Below are 21672 nucleotides of genomic sequence, written 5' to 3'. Positions count from 1 at the left end.
GTGTTGTCAAACATTGGGCAGTATGATGGAGTGAATGAGGATGAGAGGGTAGAAGATGATGTCAGAAACAGGGCCAAGCCACATAGGACCTTGGAGACCATTGTAAGCACTTCGCTTTTATTGCTTTATTGCTTGGTTTTAAAGCATCTGGATTATATTGAAAACCATATTTGGAGGTTTTGAGTCTATGAGTGATACACATACAAACTTGGCTTTTAAGGGGATCCCTCTGCCTATGTTGAGGAAAAAATTCTAGGCAGGGGTTGCATAGGAGTAGGGAACCTAGTTGGGAGGTAATACAGTAATCCAGGCAGAGGGAGGGATTTCCACATTCTAAAACCTGGGGTTTTGTTTGTTTTTTAAAATTCAGGATTCCTCATGGTAATGCCTGAGTTAAAAGTAACTCCAATGTTTTTGTGAGATTTTTAACTCTGATAAATTTATTAATTTTTTAAGAGCTTATATAGGCAGTCCTTGAATAGCTCAAGTTTAACCCATGTATAGTTTATAGTTGACCCTCTGTATTCATGGTTCCTCTGTGCCTTTGGATTCAACCAACCATGGACTGTAGTACTGTGGTATTTACTGCTGAAAAATATCTAAGTGTAAGTGAACCACACAGTTAATAACACTTTATTCAAGTGTCCACTGTATAAAATTCTTAATAATAAATTTGAACTCAAATTTTCTCAGATGTATTACCCATGAAACTATTAATGTATTTTTTAAGTTAATACAGAAGTTAAACATTATCATTTGAACTCTAATGATATGCGTGAAGTTTTTAGGGGAAAGTATATTGGTAAGGGAAAAGAAAGCTGTATTGATGGATGGAAGAATGGCCAGATAGGTGATAAGACAAGCATAATAAAATATTAGTGGTCTTTATACTTGGACATTTACTATAAACTGTCAGCTTTGCTATATGTGTGAAACTTCCTGATAAAATATTGGGAAAAGTTACTTGGCTGAGACAATCAATTTAATACTGCATTCTTTTCAGGAGTCTTGGTAAATATTTTTGCTTTTGTTTTCAGAAATTACTTTCAGAACTCCAGAAACTATTTATGAGTAAAAATGAGACTTACGTGTTAAAATTATGGCCTTTATTTGTCAAACTTCTTGGGAAGGTAAGTTCACAGTTAAGGTTTTTATACACACCAGACCTTTTATTTTCTTAACTTTGCATAGTATAGTTGGTTCTCATTATTCATGTGTGCCATATGAATGAACATTGACCTACTTACTAAAATTTGTAAACCCAGTGTCAGTATTTGTGCTGCCTTTGCAGTCAATTGTAGACATGTAGAGTGGCAACAAATTTGAGTCTCAGAGCATGCATGTTCCAGTCTGAGGTTGAGCCAGGGTTATGTTCTGCTTTTTTGCTTTAATTCTTTTTTTTTGCTTTAATTCTTGATGTCCTTTAAACAGATGTCCATTTCGTGATACATCTGTTGCCACATTTTTCACGTTTTGCGCTTTTTCTTGGAGATTTCAGTTTTCAGTGGCCTCCGAGGTAGTGCCGAGTGCTGTGTGGTTGCTAAGCAGGGAAGTCTGTTGTGTGCCTCAGGAGGAAAGGCGTGAGTTGTGGTGCTGCCTGCTGTGAGCTCAGTGTTCGTGAATCAGACTGTATATATTAAATAAGTTGTCTTTAAACCAAACACACATGAAGCAAGATTGTGTGTCAGATGGTTGGTGAAAATGTGATCAGAAGCCTGTAGGAACCTAATCCTGCATTTTCCCTAGAAGCCATGGCACAGAATTTGCTAATACAGTATCAAGGCAACTTTATAGAACATAACTGGTGAATAATGGGAATTGACTGTGTGTTCTTTCTTTAAGCCTGGTTTTAAGGGGGAAGTTGATTTTCTTTTTTATTGTGATAAGCATAATATTTATCATAACCATCCTAAGGTATACAGTTTAGTGATATTAAAAGCATTTACAGTTGTGTTAACATCGCCACTGTCTATACCAAGAACGTCTTTGCCATCCCCAACAAAAACTGAACATGTTAAATAAGCAGTGGCTCCCTCTGCCCCTCTTCCTGCAGCCCCTCATAACCTCTATTCTGCTTTTTCTCTGAATTTATTTGCTAATTCATAAGTTTTGATCTTGGTTCCATTTTGAGTTTATTTTTGTATGTAGAATAAGACAAGGATCCAGTTTCATTTTCTTGCAGGTGAATATTCCAAGCACCATTTGTTAAATAGACTGTTCTTATTGAATGGTCTTGGCATTCTTATTGCTAATTAGTTAACAGTATGTGAGTGTTTTTGGAATCCCTCTTCCATTGGTCTGTTATGTTTCTCCTTATGCCATTACCATAGCTTTATTTTTGATGGCTGCATCACATGGCATGAGAGATCTTAATTCCCCAATCAGGGGTCAAACTCATGGCCACTGATTTGGAAGCATGGTGTCCTAACCACTGGACTGCCAGGGAAGTCTTCACTACCATACGCTTTAATTACTGTAGTGTTGTAGTAGGTTTGGAAGTCAAGGGAGTGAGTCTTCAACTTCATAATGTTTTTTTCCAAAATTGTTTTGGCTAAGTGGGATTCTTTCATAATGAATTTTTGAGGGTAAGCTTTTATTTCTTAGTTGGAAAAGGCCTTTGGAATTTTGATAGAAATTGCATTGGACTTGTAGATTAGTTTGGATAATACTGCTGTTACAATGATATTAAATCTTCCTATTTATGAACACGGAATGGTTTTCCATTTATTTAGGTCTTTTCAAATTTCAACAATACTTTGTAGCCTTTAGTTTTAAGTCTTTCATCTCTGATTAAATGTATTTCTAAGTATTTTAATTCTTTTAGTTGCTGTTATAAATGGAATTGCTTTCCTAATTTGCTTTTTAGATTGTTCATTGCTTTTGTGTAGAAACACAACTGATTTTTGAATGTTGGTCTAGTACTCTGTACAGAGGGCCTGGCGGGCTATAGTCATTAAGAGAGTCAAATGAGACTTGGTGACTAAACAACAACTTGTACTCTGCAACATTGCTGGAAGTATTTTACTAGCTCTAGCGGCTTTCTTAAGAGTTTTTGTGAATTTCTAAGCCAGTTTTTTATTTATATCCTGTTCATATTATGTGTGGATTATAATCACTTTTGACTGTTAATATTCTATCCTGTGTATTTTTTATTGGGATGCATTAGACAAATGAATGTTAATAGTGCCTATAATTGTTTCAGGCAAATAAAAAACTTCTTAATGATTTTTCCTTTTTAGACCTTGCATCGAAGTGGGAGTTTCATCAATTCTCTATTACAGCTGGAAGAACTGGGATTTCGTAGTGGAGCACCCATGATTAAAAAAATAGCTTTTATTGCTTGGAAGAGTTTAATAGATAATTTTGCTTTAAATCCAGGTAAGTAATATTTTAAGATTGATTTTTGTTATGAGGTTTTTTTTTTTTTTGGACTTCATTGAGTATTTTAGGGGAATAAATTTGTAGCTAACAATAGAATTTGTAAAGGCCAGGCATTATTGAAAATCACAGGTATAAAATTTACACTATTTGAAAAACTGAACAAAGTGACACGGACACGCCATTTGTGGTTTTCTTAGTACAGTCCAGCACTTTTTTGAGCACTTATGTACTTCTCAGTAATCATAATAGACCTCAGATGGTAAGTATTAACACTTTAGAACGATTAAGTATTATCAAAAGTCACACAGCCAGTAGACTACAGCAAACAGTTGTGATTGCTGTGTAATACAAGTGTAAGTGACAGAGGAACTTTTTTTCAGGACCTTTAAGAATAGCACCTAATGGTGGGTTAACATTGATATATAGGAGTGATTCCTTTTGATGTTTCTTACCCTTATCTTTTTGTTGTCCATTGGAAGTGTTTAATATATGTATGAGAAAGTATTTTGCCCATAAGTGAGAAGTATGAGTCTACCTACTTAACTGTAGTTAATCTTAGATATAATTGATAGTTTATAAGATATGTTAAGTCATGTTGATTTCATCCTGTTTTCCCTTGCAAAGACCATTAGTAATCCTTCTTTCCTTTTAAAATGTGTTTCATAATTATTTGCATTAACTACAACTACTTTTATTGAAAATATTGGCAGGCATATATTTTAATTGGAAATGTCACCTTTGTTGATAAGCTGTCAGTGTGAGGTATTGTACTGTTGGGGATTAAATCTACTGAAATTATAGATCTTTGAGTTAAAGAATAAAATGGGAGTGACTTAAGATCAATAAAATGCTATCTGATTTGAAATAGGTCAAGATCTAGAGAGTCTGACTGATACTGTGTATTCATGAATTCATTAAGGCATCAGATGCTTGTTGTCATTGTCAATATGCCTTTGTTGCAGCCTATAGGAAGGAGGGAAGGCAGAAGGGGCAAAAACGAACTTCCAGAGAGTCAACAATCTGTAAATGTTTCAGAAATTCCACATACACTTCTGCTTAAATCTCACTGGGACAGTAGCTAAATGGGAGACTAGATAAAGTAGTTTAAAAGTAGACACCTAATTCTAAATGAATGTGAATATTTAGATTTCCAAAGTCTCATGGCACCAACAGTTAAAATGTTTGATAAAAGAAATAACTAGTAGATTTTTTGAGATTTCCCTAGTGGTCTAGGGATTAAGACTTTGCCTTCCAATGTAGGAGTTGCAGGTTTGATCCCTGGCGGGGAGCTAAGATGCCACATGCCTCGTGGCCAAAAAAAAAAAAAACCCAAACATAGAAGCAGTGTTGTAAAAAAAAAAAAAAAAAAAAAATTTCAATAAAAACTAGTAAATTTTTTAAATGACAGCCTTTTTTGAGGTAAAAAATGTGCTCTATTTTGTGATCTATAAAATGGGGATAATGAGAACACTCAAGCAGTTAGAGTTACTGAACATTTTAACATTTAGACTGGGCAGTTTGTTGTGAAGAACCGCCCTGTGTGTCAGTGGGAGTTCAGCAGCATTCCTGGATGCAGCCCACTAGATACTGTAGCTCTCTATCCCCACCTCCCAGTTGTAACAAGCAAAAATACTGCAGACATTGCTGAATGGTGGGAAAATCAGCCCTGGCAGAGGGTATCTAATAAATATTACTTTTTTTTTTTTTTAAAGTAAGTCTTATTAAGTATTGTGACCTAACTGTACTAGAGTTTGTCAGCATGAAAATTTTTGGGAGAATAGGAGTAGCTACTGAATTAAAATTTTTTTTAATTCTCTTGCTAAAGTGAAAGACTGTTGCATGCTGTCATTCTTAAAATTTAATCTTTAGCTCTTCAATGTTTTTACTTGGGTGCTTATTTTCTTTTCTTTCAAGAAATACTGTGTAGTGCAAAAAGACTGAAGTTGTTGATGCAACCTTTGAGTTCTATCCATGTGAGAACAGAAACTCTAGCGCTGACAAAACTAGAAGTCTGGTGGTATTTGTTGATGAGACTAGGACCTCATCTTCCTGCTAATTTTGAACAGGTAACATTGCAGCGTTGATTATGATACTTGATGTGTGTTTTTTTTAATAGTATGTCCTTAAAATCTTGCCAATCTAACTTTCAGTGCTTAGCAGACCAGCGGACCATGTTATATATAAAAAATGTTTTTCACCCTGACACAGAACTTGAGGTCATTTTCCTTAAAGGATATTCTCCCGTTGTCTGAAATGGACCTCTACAACCTTTTTAATCAATAGACACTCACATGTCTATTGACATTGACACATTTTCTTATTCTAGAGGCATTATGAAAGATTTTTTTTAAAGGAATTGCATATGACTTGGAATATAATTAAGGGTAGAGTCAGCATTACTGAAATAGAAATCATGTGCTATGCTGGGTAGATGATACAAAGTTGGAGTAATTCTAATTTTAAAATCTCTTTCTAGGCTGTGTAGTGATAACCAATCATTTAATACCCTTGTAGCTTTTCATTGTTACACAAGAAGTTATTCCTTTAGATTTTGACATCCTTGCTGGCTGAACTGAAGTTATTTTGTCTAAGTAAAAAAGGGTAGCTCTGATAACTACTCTTATTTATTTTAATTAATTTATATTTTAATAATTTTTATTTTTGGCTGTGCTGGATTTTTGTTGCTTTCCATGGGCTTTCTCTAGTTGCAACAAGTGGGGGCTACTCTTTGGTGCATGGACATTGCATTGCAGAGGCCTCTCGTTGCAGAACACAGGCTCTAGACTAGTTAGTTGCAGCTCATGGGCTCTAGGTAGTTGCAGCTCATGGGCTCTAGAGCCACAGGGGCAGTAATTGTGGTACATGGGCTCAGTTACTCCACAGTATGTGGAATCTTCCTGGACCAAGGATTGAACCCATGTCCCCTTCTTTGGGGACAGATTCTTATCCACTCTGCCACCAGAAAAGTCCTTAATTTATTTTTTATTAAAGTGTAGTTGATTTACATGTATTAGTTTCTGGTGTACAGCAAAGTGATTTAGTTACATACATATTTTTCATATTTTCCATTATTACAGGATACCAAATATATTTCCCTGTGCTCTACAGTAAGACCATGTAGTGTTTAGCCATCCTACATTTAACAGTTTGCATCTGCTAACCACGTTCCCTGTCCAGTCCTCCCCCACCTGCCCTCCCCCTTGGCAACCACAAGTCTATTCTCTGTGTCTGTGAGTCTGTTTCGAAAATAAGTTCATTTGTGTCATTTTAATTCCACATATAAGTGATACCATGTGGTATTTGTCTCTTTTTGACTTATTTCAGTTGATATGATAATCTGTTGGTCCATCCATGTTGCTGCAGATGCTACTATATTTCTTTATTTTATGACTGAGTAGTAGTCTGTTGTATCCATGTTTTTTAATGCATTCATCTGTTGATGGACATTTACCTTACTTCCATGTCCTAGCTATTTATTACATATAGTGCTGCTGTGAACATAGGGGTGCATGTGTCTTTTCAAAGTATAGAGTTTTGTCCAGATAGGTGCCCAGAAATGGAGTTACTGGATCAGATGGCAACTCTATTTTTAGTTATTTGAGGAAACTTCATACTGTTTTCTATAGTGGCTGTACAATTTACATTCCTACCAACATTGTAGGAGGGTTTCCTTTTCTCCACACCCTCCAACATTTGTTATTTGTAGAGTTTTTAATGATGGCCATTCTGACTAATGTGAGATGGTATCTCCTTATAGTTTTGATTTGCATTTCTCTAATACAATTAATGAAATTGAGCATCTTTTCATGTGCCTGTAGACATGGAAAAGTGTCTGTTTAGGTCTTCTGTCCATTTCAATTGGGTTTTCATTACTGAGTTGTGTGGGCTATTCATACATTTTGGAAATTAAACCTTTGTTGATTACATCACTTGCAGATATTTTCTCCCAGTTGGTAAGTTGTCTTTTCATTTTGTTATGCCTTCCTTTACTATACTGAGTATGTTTAATTAGGTCTCATCTGGGTGTTTTTTTTTTTTTTTTTCTGCTTTTATTTCTGTTGCCTTGGGAGACTCACCTAAGAAAACATTACTATAATTTATGTCAGCAAGTATTTTGCCTATGTTACTTTCTAGGAATTTTATGGTGTCCTGTCTTATATTTAAGTATTTAAGCCACATTGAATTTTTTTGTGTGTATGGTGTAAGGGAGTGTTCTACTTCATTGATTTACATGCAGCTGTCCAACATTCCCAACAACACTTGCTAAACAGACTGTCTTTTCACCATTGTATATTCTTACTTTTCTTTGTCAAAGATTGATTGACCACAGGGTTTATTTTTGGGCTGTCTGTTCTGTTCCATTGATCCATATATCTGTTCCTGTGCCAGTTATCATGCTGTTTTTGTTACTGTAGCTTTGTAGTAGTCTGGGAAGGTTATACTTCTGTGTTATTCTTTCTCCTCAGGATTGCTTTGGCAATTCTGGGATGGTTCCATATGGCTAATTTAATAGCAATCCCATTAAGTTGCTTTGGGTAGTATGGCTATTTTAACAATATTCTTTCAGTGCAAGAGCATGGGGTATCTTCTCATTTCTTTTTTTTTTTTTTGTCTTTATAATTTTTAATTATTTTTGGCTGTATTGGTTCTTCATTACTTTGCTCGGCCTTTCTCTAGTTTTGAGGAGCGGTGGCTACTCTTTGTTGCGGTGCACGGGCTTCTCATTGCCATGGTTGCAGAGCACAGACTGGCGTGGGACTCGGTAGTTGGAGCACTTGAGCTCTAGAGCACAGGCTCAGTAATTGTGCATGGACCTTCCCATTTCTTTAAATCATCTTCAGTTTCCTTTATTAATGTTGAGGAACATTAATAAATGTTCCTCATGCTAAGTTCTCAGCATGTAAGAATTTTACTTCCTTGATCAAGAGTATTCCTAAGTATTTTTTATTATTTTAAAAGGGATTTTTTACTTTCTGTTTCTGATGATATTACTGTACAGAAGTGTAACAGATAGCTGTATGTTAACCTGGAATTGTGCATACCTTGCTGAATTCGTTTATCATTTCTTCCTCAAGTATACTTGGTTTTTTTAGCAAGTTCTTTTTAAATGCTTAATTGCTTACTATATTGAAGTTTTTAAATTTGTTTAAGCATGAACTGATTAAAATTGGGCATTGATTGTCAGCATGCAAGGATCATAATTTTTCCAAATTCTACCATTATTAGTTCCTAGTTGGCTACAAGTGCTCAGTCATCTATGACTCTTTTTGACCCCATGGACTGTAACCCTCCAGGCTCTTCTGTCCATGTGTTGCCATTTCCTTTTCCAGGGGATCTTCCTGGCCGAGGGATTGAACCCCCATCTCTTGCTTCTCCTTCATTGCCAGGAGGATTCTTTACCACTGCACCACCTGGGATGCCCTCCTTGTAGGCTAATCTTACCCAATTGTCCCATCCATTCCTTGGCATAATCTACTTACTGGCTAGATTTGACAGGTCTTGGAATAATCTTAGAAATGAGCTTGAAGTTGTCTTAGTTCATATTTTTTAAGTTGTTTTTTTAAAAAGCTTAAAATGGTCTTATCTGCCAGTAATATTAAAACTCATGTATATGTTATTTGTAAAAGCTCTTTACATGTATAATTTTCCATCTGGAATGTAGAGCTGAAACTTATAAATAATATATATATTTAGGGCAAATAAAATTATAATACGATTATTCACTTTTCCAGATTTCAGTTACTACCTTGTGCATCAAGGCTGATAAAATTTCAGCATACCAAGACAATTGATACTGCTTCTTAAGGAAATTTAACTGTATTTTGTAAGACTTTTAAAAAAATGACATTTATGCAGTTTACAGATACAGTTCCCTCTGTCTCTTTTTTTCTTAATCCCAATAGGTTTGTGTGCCTCTGATTCAAAGCACAATAAGCATTGATTCTAATGTTTCACCTCAAGGGAGTTCATCTCGTGTAGCTACTACTCCAGGTTTAAACCCTATGACCCCAGTACACAAAGGTAAGAGGTAGACCTACTTGTTGCTGGTTTTTTTCCTGTATTTTTTTAAGACTTTGAATCAAGTTTTTGTTCCATGTAATTTACATAAAATTAATCACATAATTTTGGCTCTCATGTCACAAAATTGTTTTGATTGTTTTCTGTGTGTGTTAGGACTTCCCTGGTGACTCAGGTGGTGAAGAATCCAGTTACTGTCTACTGCTGCATTAGTTGCATTAGTATAGTTGGATAAGATCAACTTTTTCCCATGATATTATGTGAAGTGCATTAGATCCTTAGGTTTGTTTTATAATCTTGGAGTTATTATTAAAAGTAGCAGGTCTATTCTGAGTCAAATTTTATATTTTTAGAAATGCCTGCATATTACTATTTTAAGGTATAGGTAAATGCCTGAGATTTATTTTCATTTAAATGGTGTATGACACTCACCTTTTGTGTGTGTGTGTGTATAAGATTCTAATCTTGTTCTTCTTAACTTGGTATGTTTAGTTTTGTTCTGGGGCTGTTGGCTTCCTTGACCGGGGATCGAACCTGCACTCTGCTAGGGTACAGAGTCTATAATCAATTGGACCACTGGGGAAGTCCTTAGTAAGAGTAGTATTAGGAACTCTGATATGGGCTTTAAACAAAAACTCTTCAACTTTTATTTGAGAAACAAATTATTTAGTCTTAAAGGTACATTGCATTGAAATGAAGTAAACAAAATATATTTGAGTAACTAATCATACATAACTTAGCTGTTTTGTTTTTTGAAGGTGCTTCTCCATATGGAACTCCCGTAACCCCTCGGATGAACTTGAATTCAAATTTTGGAATGGCCACAATCCCCTCTATACAGCTTTTGGGGCTTGAAATGTTGCTTCATTTTTTGTTGGGTCCAGAAGTTGTGAGTTTTGCTAAGCAAAACAAACTTATACTGAGCCTAGGTATTTAATTTTTAAAAAATAATTTCAATTATTAAAACAGTTCAGAACACTGTAAATTGGGGTGAAGAAATTTTATGTCTTGATAGAAAACATAGCAGACCACCTAACATTTTACATTGGGAAATTTATTTCATAAAGCTTTGGTTTTGAATAACTGTCTTTTTTTTTTCTCTTTTAGAGCCACTTGAACATCCATTAATCAGCAGCTCTTCTTTTTTTTCCAAACACTCAAATACACTTATCACTGCTGTTCATGATAGCTTTGTTGCAGTTGGAAAAGATGCTTCTGGTGAATATTTAAGAGATTTTTATTGCTGAAACCTGTGTTTAAAAAGAAACTAGTAAATATTTATATGGTGCCACTTGCTTCTAGATTGTTCTGCAGGAGCTTTATATGTAATTCGTTTAATCCTAACAGTAACCTTATGTGTTAGTCCATTTTGCAGATAAGGGATTGTGTTATACAGAGAAGTAAGTAATTTGTGCCTGGTTACGTAGTAAGTGATAGAGCTGTGATTCATACCCCGGCTTTGTGATTTTTAGTATCTATACCTAAACCTCCTGTGCTCTAAAGCCTATCAAATAATGACGACACATTTCAAAAATAAGGTAGTTTGCTATTTAACTTGCTGGAAGATTTTTTCTCGTGGCGTTCAGATATCCTTCTGAATCTTGGTTTTTCCTCGTATCAAAAATAAAAAGTGTTCAATAACAGAAAATATGATTGATAGAAAAAATTACCCAGAGTGTGTTAGTCCATTTGAAAACATCTTTTTCTAAACAGAAATGAGATGATGGTATATTATAAACTAAGTTAAAAGGTTGACTATTACAAGGAGAATTATATTTCAAAGCATTGCTCAGTTTATTTCTGTAGTATAAACATAAAAGGGGGAGCCTTTGTAGTTATATCTACTTCATTCTAAAGTACCTTTTATTTTGTTTGGCAGATGTAGTTATCAATGCTATTTGGAAGGAGTTAATTAGCTTGGTGAAGTCAGTTATTGAATCAGGTAAGCACTGTAATGATTAAGACTTTTATTATAGTAGTCAGTGAATTGTTTGGCTTTCATATATAAACTTTATTTTAAAATCACTTTAAGTATTGTATCTTCTAGACTTCTATTTAATCAAATCACTTTAAAAAATTACTTTTTAATAGCTCTGAGTATATATTTTTACTCCTGAATTTACTGTATTTTCACCCCTAAAGATACATCTTTAAAACTATAACCCTTCTTGTGCTTTTGGATAGGTAACAAAAAAGAGAGACCAGGTTCTGAAGTTTTGACCCTTTTATTAAAATCTTTGGAAAGCATAGTGAATTCAGAAGTATTTCCTGTATTGAAAACACTGGTAAGTATAATACCTGTGTGCTGGAATTCTAAAACCATACTCTGAAATTGAATTTTATTTTGAAGGTACTAGCACAGATCAAGATTTGGGAAGATGTTTTATATCAACTATTTATCAGCAATTTAGCCCTGAAATAAATGCTGTCCCATTGGTTTTGGAGTCATTTGAAACCTTAATAAAGTAAATGATGACAGTGGCAACTCCAAAAATCTTCCAGTGTGATGAGAAAAGCATAGGCTGTACAGAGAAAATGGGATAAGAAGCGTGAAACTTGAAGAAACTCAGATGAACACTAATTTTATAACAAGATTGCTGAGCTCCACTAATTGTTTCTTTGTACATTTGAAAAAATACCTGGTAATAATCTTGTAGAGCTTTTGCATTTTAACTGTGACCTATATAGTAGAGAAAAGAAAAAACAAATTGGGACTACTTTTTGTAATAGTTTCCCCAAATAATCTGCAGATGGGACAGATCATACCCTTACATAAACTTTGAGTCTGTTTCCTTTATGTGCCATGACAGCAATATCTGCTGTGACTGTAGGGAATAGTGGTTAATAGCTAGGCTGTAGTATGAGGTGGAACCTCAGCCTAACTATTGACTAAGTGACACTTTACCTACTCTCTTGCCTTTCTTCTGTAAAGAAGAGATGTAGTAGTAGTTCATAATTAAATGAGTTGATAAATGCAGAGCACTGTGGGCTGGAACAAAATAACTGTGTCTACAAATGCATAATTATCATTAGTTTCAGTTCAAAATGAGAGTATGTGAAACCATTTTCACTATTTTTGTCTTGTCACTATGTTATATACTTCAGGTTAATACTTGTGTAATAATATACTTGGATGGCAGTTAGATAGGCTCTGTCACATTTGAGAGATGTGTCTTAGATCCAGCTTTTAGTTAGAAGTCCTTTGAATATTGGCTTCTGGCACTAGTGAGTACGTAAATGATTGCAGAATTTCTTTTTGTAGTATAAAAAATAGCCTCTAGGACCATTAGTTTTTTAAAAGTTTGAATAAGCTTTGCATATTTGTTTATCAGTTAAGAATATGTCTATGTAGACTGAAAATTGTTTACAGTCAGGTGAAGAAAGTTCAAAGTATCTCATGGTATAATATCAATAATGTCATAAAAGAATAGATACATCACAGCCAGCCCAGGAAGTTATGTTCTCTGTGTACTTTATATGGAAAGTTAGGTCTAAAAAAACTCCAGACTGACAGCATTGGTTGTTCCTGGAGATAAGGAAGGACCTTTTTATTTTATGTTTTGTATTTCTGTACTTGAATGTTTTAAGCTAATGAGAATGTGTTTACATTAATGAGTGAACATTACTTATAGTAAATTGTTAAAACTATAGTTAATACTAATGACTAATACACAGTAAAACCTTTTGTCTTTCTTAGGTTCTCATGGAAATTACAATTAAAGGACTTCCTCAGAAAGTATTAGGTTCTCCAGCATATCAGGTTGCTAATATGGATATTCTTAATGCAAGTATCTTAGATGTAATGATATGATTAAATTAGCTAATTTTAAAAATCCGTGTTTTTTTAAGTTAGAGAAACTTAGCTTGCAAAGTTCGAAGAGAATTGAATTTGAATATGCTGATTATATTAAAGGAAAAAAATCATAGACAAAGTACAGGTGTGCCTCAGAGATAATTACAAGTTCAGTTCCAGACCACTGCTAATACCAGAATAAAGCAAGTCGCATGAAATTTTTGGTTACCTAGTGTATGTAAAAGTTATATTTACACTATATTATAGTCTATTAAGTGTAAGTAAATAGTATTATGTCTTAAAAAAACAATGTACATACCTTAATTTAAAAGTACTTCATTGCTCAAATTGCTACTTAACCATTTGAGCGTTCAGTGAGTCATAATCTTTTACTGCTTGGGGGTTTTGCCTCTGTATTGATGGCTGCTGACTGATCAGAATGATGGTTGCTGAAGGTTGGGGTGGCCGTGGCAGTTTCTTAAGACAGCAATGATGTTTTCTGTGATTGATTCTTTCTTTCATAAATGATTTCTCTGTAGCATATAATGCTGTTGGATAGTGTTTTACCCACAGTAGAACTTCTTTCAGAATTGGAGCTAGTCCTGTCAAATTTTGATGCTGCTTTATCAATTAAGTTTATCCTGTTGTCATTTCATCAGTCTTCACAACATCTTCACGAGGAGTAGATTCCATCTTAAGAAACCACTTTGCTCATCCCTAAGGAGCAACTCCACATCTGTTTACGTTTTATGATAAAATTGCAGCAATTGAATCACGTTTTCAGGCTCCACTCCTAATTCTAGTTCTTTGCTATTTCTACCACATCTGTAGTTAGTTCCACTGGTCTTGACTTTAAGCATGCCTTCACTATTAAGTTTAATCATTTCTAGCTTTTGGTTGAAAGTGAGAGATGTGCAGCTCCTTTCACTTCAATGTTTAGAGGCCATTTTAGCATTGTTAAATTAGTCTAAATTCAGTGTTGTGTCTCAGGTAATGTGGAGGTCAGAAGAGAGGAAGGGAGACAAAATAATAGCTGGTCCATCGAGCAGTCAGGAAACATACTAAGTTTGAAAAATCGTGAGAATTACCCAAAATGTGACACAGTAAACAAATACTGTTAGAAAAAGGGTTCCAGTAGACTTGTTCAAAACACAATTTCCACAAACCTTCAATATGTAAAATATACCGTATCTTCAAGGCCCAATACAATGAAGTATGCTTGTGAGGAATTAAATAATGGCATATTGATGGAACTATTTTCCTGTATTAAAGGGTTCTAGAATAAAAGGTTTCTCTTTGCTTTTATGTAAATGTAGTTTTGGTTTCTGTTAGAAGTTTTAGAAGCTTCCTAACACTGGCTTAGTTATAGTGAAATATATTGAATATCTGCTGGATGGTAGGTATTGTTGATCCAGCAAGTTTTAACTTGCTTAATACAACGTCAGTGTATATCTGGAATCTCTTAATCTTCTTTAATTGCTTGACTAGATGGAACAGCTATAATTAAATATAAAGAACTTGATTTTTGTGTGTAGTTTATGAAAGTACATTTGCTATCATTTTTGTTGTATCCTAAGTAATTTCAAAATTCCTCACCCTTAAAAGGGTCATATTTCACATAATTGTAGAAAACAAGTGTAACAAGAAGAGTGTACTGTTGGTAACAAGAAGATTGATTGCCATCTCCCATCTTTCTTCAGGGAACCCCTGCTTTGTTCTTAATTCAGTTAATTTTCAATAATAATCTATTGGAATGTGGTGTTGAAGATGAAAGGTAATTTTAAACAAACTATTTATTTTGGAAAATTTGTTATGAATATTCTTTTGAGTTACAGACTATTATAAATTTTTTAAAAATTAAAGTTGAGATTCATTTTTGGGGGTAACTTTGCTATAATTAATTTATTTTTACAGAAAGTACAGTTAATGCATAATTCCAAAATTTTTTTCCATCAGGTTTTTTCTCAACCTGGAAACACTTGTTGGCTGTGTTCTTTCTGGTCCAACCTCACCACTAGCTTTCAGTGACTCTGTCTTAAATGTTATTAATCAAAATGCAAAGCAGCTGGACAACAAGGAGCATCTCTGGAGAATGTGGAGTATTATAGTCACCCCATTAACAGAATTGATTAATCAGGTATGATACAAGTCAGCTGCATGTTTTCTCTCATTTAATACCTTGCCTTTTTTTTTTTCTTTGTTATATTAGCACATGAGTATATGAATGGAAATTTGTATTTGAATGGAAGGTATTACATATTTTGCCTGTGGGATTGGTTAATTTTCTATTCTTTACATTACTTGATTTCTTTTCATTGTGTTTCTACGTTATTCAAAAAAGTATAACTTAGTCCATTTTCTCTTACGATTAGAAAGCCAGAAGGCTCACGTGATAGATACGGATTTCCCTGTTTATATCTTGGATTCTTTCACTTATACTATGGGGAATAATATGGACGTCTTGACTTAATTATATATTCTTAGATTTCCATGGTCAAATCATGTTGGTGATTACCTCAAAGCCATATAGTAGTTCCTAAACCTTTAATTGTTGAGTTGACTGACCTTTACATTTAAATACTTAAAAAAGTGATAGTATTGGCAAGGTATGGAGCTCAAGTTCTGTCACTATTAATAGTTCATTAGCAGCTTTATTAATCTTTAAATGGAATTATTCTTTGTGAAATAGTCTGTTATAAGTTACAAAATGGAGTGAGGACTCTGAAGAGTTATGTGATTAGACAGTAGCCCTTATTTTAGCTACTTGAGCCAACACTCCATTAAACATATTCCTTTGGAAGAACAAAGTTTATGGTCCTAAATGGTTTCCTACTGTTTGAGGTCTGCTAGAGGCCATTTTTATAAGTCCTTGCTTGAGTCTTACCTTCTGTGTATAGTAAAAGATTCTGGAATCACCTCTGGGATTCTTTTTTAGGACTAAAAACACAGTATATTGTTTCCCAGGGTTGCTTAAGAGATTACCACGAACTGGTGGCTTAAATCAACAGGAATTTATTTTTTAAAGCTCTTGGGGCCGGAATTTCAATAGTAAGATGTTGGCAGATTTGGTTTCTTCTGGAGCTCTAAAAGAGAGTGTGTTCCATGCTTCTCTTAGCTTCCAGCAATTGTTGATGTTGTGAATCCATCACTCCAATCTCAGCCTGTCTTCACATGGCGTTCTTCCAAGTATCTTCTATTAAACTTCCTCTTTTATAAGGACACCAGTTATTGGATTAGAGCATGCCTTAAGTCATCATGACTTCGTTATTGCATGGTTACATCTGCAAGGACCCTAATTTCAAAGATTACAGAGGTTAGGAGTTCACCATCTGTTTAACATCTCAACATTGGGGAACACAATTCTTACTACATGTGTTAAGATGTCACTCTTTAGGACTAGAATTAGATGGCGATTTGTCTAACTTCATTATTTTTCTTTTTTCAGACCAATGAAGTGAATCAAGGTGATGCCTTAGAACATAATTTCAGTGCTATCTATGGTGCACTGATTTTGCCAATAAACCATATTTTTCCAGCACAAAAAATTCCAGTGGTAAGGCAAATTTTTACTTGAGGAATTTGCAGTTTTTAAATACTATGTTACTCTTTGTAATGAACTTCTGTAAGACTTTTTTATGACTTAAAATCAGCTTAGGAGAAAGGAAAGTGGTGGAGAGGTCCTCTTGACCTTTGTTAATTGCTGGTATTGTGGCATTATTACAGTTCTTCAGTTAGAGCTCTGTGAAAGTGGGCAAACTTATTACCCCGTGCTAGTCTCTTCTGACACCTTAAGTGTTATTGTGTTTTTAATATGTTAAAGATGTATTCTGTTAAGTTATTTGATATGTAGATACACATTTTCTAATTTTTTTTTTATTATTATTAGGTCACCATGAAGACCTTACTTAAAACTTGGTCAGAATTATATAGAGCATTTGCTCGCTGTGCAGCTTTGGTGGCAACTGCAGAAGAGAATTTATGCTGTGAGGAACTTTCTTCCAAGATAATGTCTAGTTTGGAAGATGAAGGCCTTTCAGTGAGTTTATTCTGATACTGACCTTTTTTCCATTTAAAGGATTCTTTTCAAGTAAATAGAGATAATGTTTGTGAACTATCATTAACTAATGCTTTTAGTTTATAAGTAATGAAGTTAAGGTATAAAACAGGTAACAGCTTTGCGAGACAACTTTGTGTCATTGGACTCTAAGGTCCATGTATCAGGACCACTTGATAGTGACATGCTTTTACTCTGGTGTGCCTTTGCCATTCTAGATGAACAGTACAAGGACTTTGCCATCCTAGATCTTTTTCATACCTGTTAGCTTTTTTTTTTATCTTTTAATTAAAATATAATTGCTCTACAGTGTAGTGTTGGTTTCTGTCACACATCAATGTGAATCAGCCATAGGTATACATAGGTCTCTTCCCTCTTGAACCTCCCTCCACCTCCCATGCATCTTAAGTTGTTACTGAGCCCTGGTTTGAGTTTCTTGAGTCATTCAACAAATTCCCACTGGCTGTGTAATTTACATACGGTACTGTATATGTTGGGCTTCCCAGGTGGTGCTAGTGTTAAAAGAACCTGCTTGCTAGTACATGTAATGTAAGAAATGTGGTTTGATTCCTGGGTCAGGAAGATCCCTGGGAGGAGGACATGGCATCCCACTCCAGTATTCTTGCCTGAAAAATCCCATGGACAGAGCCTGGCAGGCTCAACTGTTCATAGGGTTGCAAAGAGTTGCACACAAGTAAAGCAACTTAGTAGTTTTCATGTTATTCTCTCCATCCATCCCACATTCTCCTTCCCCACACCCTTGTCCATAAATCTGTTCTCTATATCTGCATCTCCATCACTGCCCTGCAAATAGGTTCATCAGTACCATCTTTCTAGATTCCATATATATGCACTGATGTATGATATTTGTTTTTCTGTTTCTAACTTACTTCATTCTGTATAATAGGCTCTAGGTTCATCCACCTCATTAGAACTGACTCAAATATGTTCCTTTTTATGGCTGAGTAGTATTCCATTGTATTTATGTACCACAGCTTCTTTATCCATTCATTGGTCTATGAACATCTAGTTTGCTTCTATTTCCTAGCTGTTGTAAATAGTGCTGCAGTGAGAACATTGGGTTACATGTGTCTTTTTCAGTTTTGGTTTCCTCAGGGTATATGCCTAGTAGTGGGATTGCTGGGGCATATGGTAGTTCTATTCCTAGTTTTTTGTTTTTTTGTTTTTGTTTAATTGGATGATAATTATAATATTGTGATGGTTTTTGCTATACATCAACATTAATTGGCCATACACGTGGCCCACCCCCCCATCCTGAGCCCTCCTCCACCTCCCTCCCCACCCTATCCCTCTGGGTTGTCCCAGAGCACCAGCTTTGGGTGCCCTGCTTCATGCATCGAACTCGCACAGGCCATCTGTTTTACATATGGTAGTGTATATATTTCAGCATTACTCTCTCAAATCATCCTATCATTGCCTTCTGCCGAGTCCAAAAGTCTTTTCTTTACATCTGTGTTGTCTTTGCTGCCATGAAAGTAAAATTGTCAATACTGTCTTTCTAAATTTTATATATATGCGTTAATATACAATATTTTTCTTGCTCTTTCTGACTTACTTCACTCTAGTAGGCTCCAGGTTCATCCACCTCATTAGAACAGATTCAAATGCGTTCCTTTTTATAACTGAATAATACTCCATTATGTCTGTGTACCACAACTTTCTTATGCATTCATCTGCCAAAGGACTCTAGGTTGCTCTTTCAATTCTGGTTTCCTCAGAATATATGCCCAGCAGTAACATTGCTCGGTCGTACGGCAGTTCTGTTCCCAGATTTTTAAGGAATCTCCATACTGTTTTCCACAGTGGCTGTACCAGTTTGCATTTGAACCAACAGTGTAAGAGGGTTCCCTGTTCTCCACACCCTCTCCAGCATTTATTGTTTGTAGACTTTCTGATGATGGCAGTTCTGACCTGTGTGCAGTGATGTCTCATTGTGGTTTTGATTTGCATTTCTCTAATGATGAGTGATGTTGAGCATCTTTTCATGTATTTATTAGCCATCTGTATGTCTTTGAAAAAATGTCTGTTTAGGTCTTTTGCCCACTTTCTGATTGGGTTCATTTTTTTGGTATTGGGCTGCTTGTGTATTTTGGGGATTAATTATTTGCCAGTTGTGTATGCTGTTATTTTCTCCCATTCTGAGGACTGTCTTTTTACCTTAAAGTTTTCCTGCAAAAGCTTTTAAGTTAGTTCCCATTTGTTTATTTTTGTTTTTATTTCTGTTTCTCTGGGAGGTGGGTCATAGAAGATCTTGCTGTGAGTTATGTCATCGAGTGTTCTGCCTTTGTTTTCCCTTAAGAGTTTTTTTTTTTTTTAATTATTATTTTTTTTTTTCCCAGTGGGTTTTGTCATACATTGATATGAATCAGCCATGGATTTACATGTATTCCCAATCCCGATCCCCCCTCCCACCTCCATCTCCACCCGATTCCTCTGGGTCTTCCCAGTGCACCAGGCCGGAGCACTTGTCTCGTGCATCCCACCTGGGCTGGTGATCTGTTTCACCATAGATAGTACACATGCTGTTCTTTTGAAATATCCCACCCTCACATTCTCCCACAAAGTTCAAAAGTCTGTTCTGTATTTCTGTGTCTCTTTTTCTGTTCTGCATATAGGGTTATCGTTATCACCTTTCTAAATTCCATATACATGTGTCAGTATGCTGTAATGTTCTTTATCTTTCTGGCTTACTTCACTCTGTATAATGGGCTCCAGCTTCATCCATCTCATTAGGACTGGTTCAAATGAATTCTTTTTCATGGCTGAGTAATATTCCATGGTGTATATGTACCACAGCTTCCTTATCCATTCATCTGCTGATGGGCATCTAGGTTGCTTCCATGTCCTGGCTATTATAAACAGTGCTGCGATGAACATTGGGGTGCACGTGTCTCTTTCAGATCTGGTTTCCTCAGTGTGTATGCCCAGAAGTGGGATTGCTGGGTCATATGGCAGTTCTATTTCCAGTTTTTTAAGAAATCTCCACACTGTTTTCCATAGCGGCTGTACTAGTTTGCATTCCCACCAACAGTGTAAGAGGGTTCCCTTTTCTCCACACCCTCTCCAGCATTTATTGCTTGTAGACTTTTGGATAGCAGCCATCCTGACTGGCGTGTAATGGTACCTCATTGTGGTTTTGATTTGCATTTCTCTAATAATGAGTGATGTTGAGCATCTTTTCATGTGTTTGTTAGCCATCTGTATGTCTTCTTTGGAGAAATGTCTGTTTAGTTCTTTGGCCCATTTTTTGATTGGGTCATTTATTTTTCTGGAATTGAGCTGCAGGAGTTGCTTGTATATTTTTGAGATTAATCCTTTGTCTGTTTCTTCATTTGCTATTATTTTCTCCCAATCTGAGGGCTGTCTTTTCACCTTACTTATAGTTTCCTTTGTAGTGCAAAAGCTTTTAAGTTTCATTAGGTCCCATTTGTTTAGTTTTGCTTTTATTTCCAATATTCTGGGAGGTGGGTCATAGAGGATCTTGCTGTGATTTATGTCGGAGAGTGTTTTGCCTATGTTCTCCTCTAGGAGTTTTATAGTTTCTGGTCTTACATTTAGATCTTTAATCCATTTTGAGTTTATTTTTGTGTATGGTGTCAGAAAGTGTTCTAGTTTCATTCTTTTACAAGTGGTTGACCAGTTTTCCCAGCACCACTTGTTAAAGAGGTTGTCTTTTTTCCATTGTATATCCTTGCCTCCTTTGTCAAAGATAAGGTGTCCATAGGTTCGTGGATTTATCTCTGGGCTTTCTATTTTGTTCCATTGATCTATATTTCTGTCTTTGTGCCAGTACCATACTGTCTTGATGACTGTGGCTTTGTAGTAGAGTCTGAAGTCAGGCAGGTTGATTCCTCCAGTTCCATTCTTCTTTCTCAAGATTACTTTGGCTATTCGAGGTTTTTTGTATTTCCATACAAATTGTGAAATTCTTTGGTCTAGTTCTGTGAAAAATACCGTTGGTAGCTTGATAGGGATTGCATTGAATCTATAGACTGCTTTGGGTAGAATAGCCATTTTGACAATATTAATTCTTCCAATCCATGAACACGGTATGTTTCTCCATCTATTTGTGTCCCTTAAGAGTTTTACAGTTTCTGGTGTTAACATTTAGGTCTTTAATCTATTTTGCATTTATTTTTGTGTGGTGTTAGAAAATGTTCTGGTTTCATTCTTTTACATGTAATTGATCAGTTTTCCCAGCACCACTTGTTGAAGAGATTGTCTTTTCTCCATTGTACATTTTTGCCACCTCTGTCAAAGGTATGGTGTCCATGTATGGGTTTATCTCCAGACTTTCTATTTTGTTCCATTGATCTATATTTCTGTCTTTGTGCCAGTACTATACTGTAGCTTTGTAGTATAGTATAGTCTGAAGTCAGGAAGGTTGATTCCTCCAGCTCCATTC

General features: G+C 35.3%; 1 protein-coding gene across 7 annotated transcripts in view; it reads left to right on the top strand.

Annotated features, from left to right (window-relative positions):
* Window positions 1-21672, top strand: part of RIF1 (replication timing regulatory factor 1) — a 60925-nt gene that overhangs the window by 7169 nt on the left and 32084 nt on the right. For 6 of the 7 annotated variants that reach the window (XM_061135378.1, XM_061135379.1, XM_061135384.1 and 3 more), the window contains exons 8-20: window positions 1038-1130; window positions 3240-3378; window positions 5296-5447; window positions 9285-9402; window positions 10158-10328; window positions 10507-10617; window positions 11279-11341; window positions 11584-11684; window positions 13097-13183; window positions 14893-14966; window positions 15149-15329; window positions 16638-16745; window positions 17079-17228. In XM_061135378.1, coding sequence (XP_060991361.1) covers window positions 1038-1130; window positions 3240-3378; window positions 5296-5447; window positions 9285-9402; window positions 10158-10328; window positions 10507-10617; window positions 11279-11341; window positions 11584-11684; window positions 13097-13183; window positions 14893-14966; window positions 15149-15329; window positions 16638-16745; window positions 17079-17228 — 1548 coding nt within the window. The remainder of the gene's footprint in view (window positions 1-1037; window positions 1131-3239; window positions 3379-5295; window positions 5448-9284; window positions 9403-10157; window positions 10329-10506; window positions 10618-11278; window positions 11342-11583; window positions 11685-13096; window positions 13184-14892; window positions 14967-15148; window positions 15330-16637; window positions 16746-17078; window positions 17229-21672) is intronic. The other variant, XM_061135380.1, reaches the window with a different exon arrangement.

Source organism: Dama dama, chromosome 33 (genome assembly GCF_033118175.1).
Source record: "Dama dama isolate Ldn47 chromosome 33, ASM3311817v1, whole genome shotgun sequence".
NCBI lineage: Eukaryota > Metazoa > Chordata > Mammalia > Artiodactyla > Cervidae > Dama > Dama dama.
The sequence above is the reverse complement of the archived record's forward strand: the minus strand, read 5'-3'. Positions and strand labels throughout refer to the sequence as shown.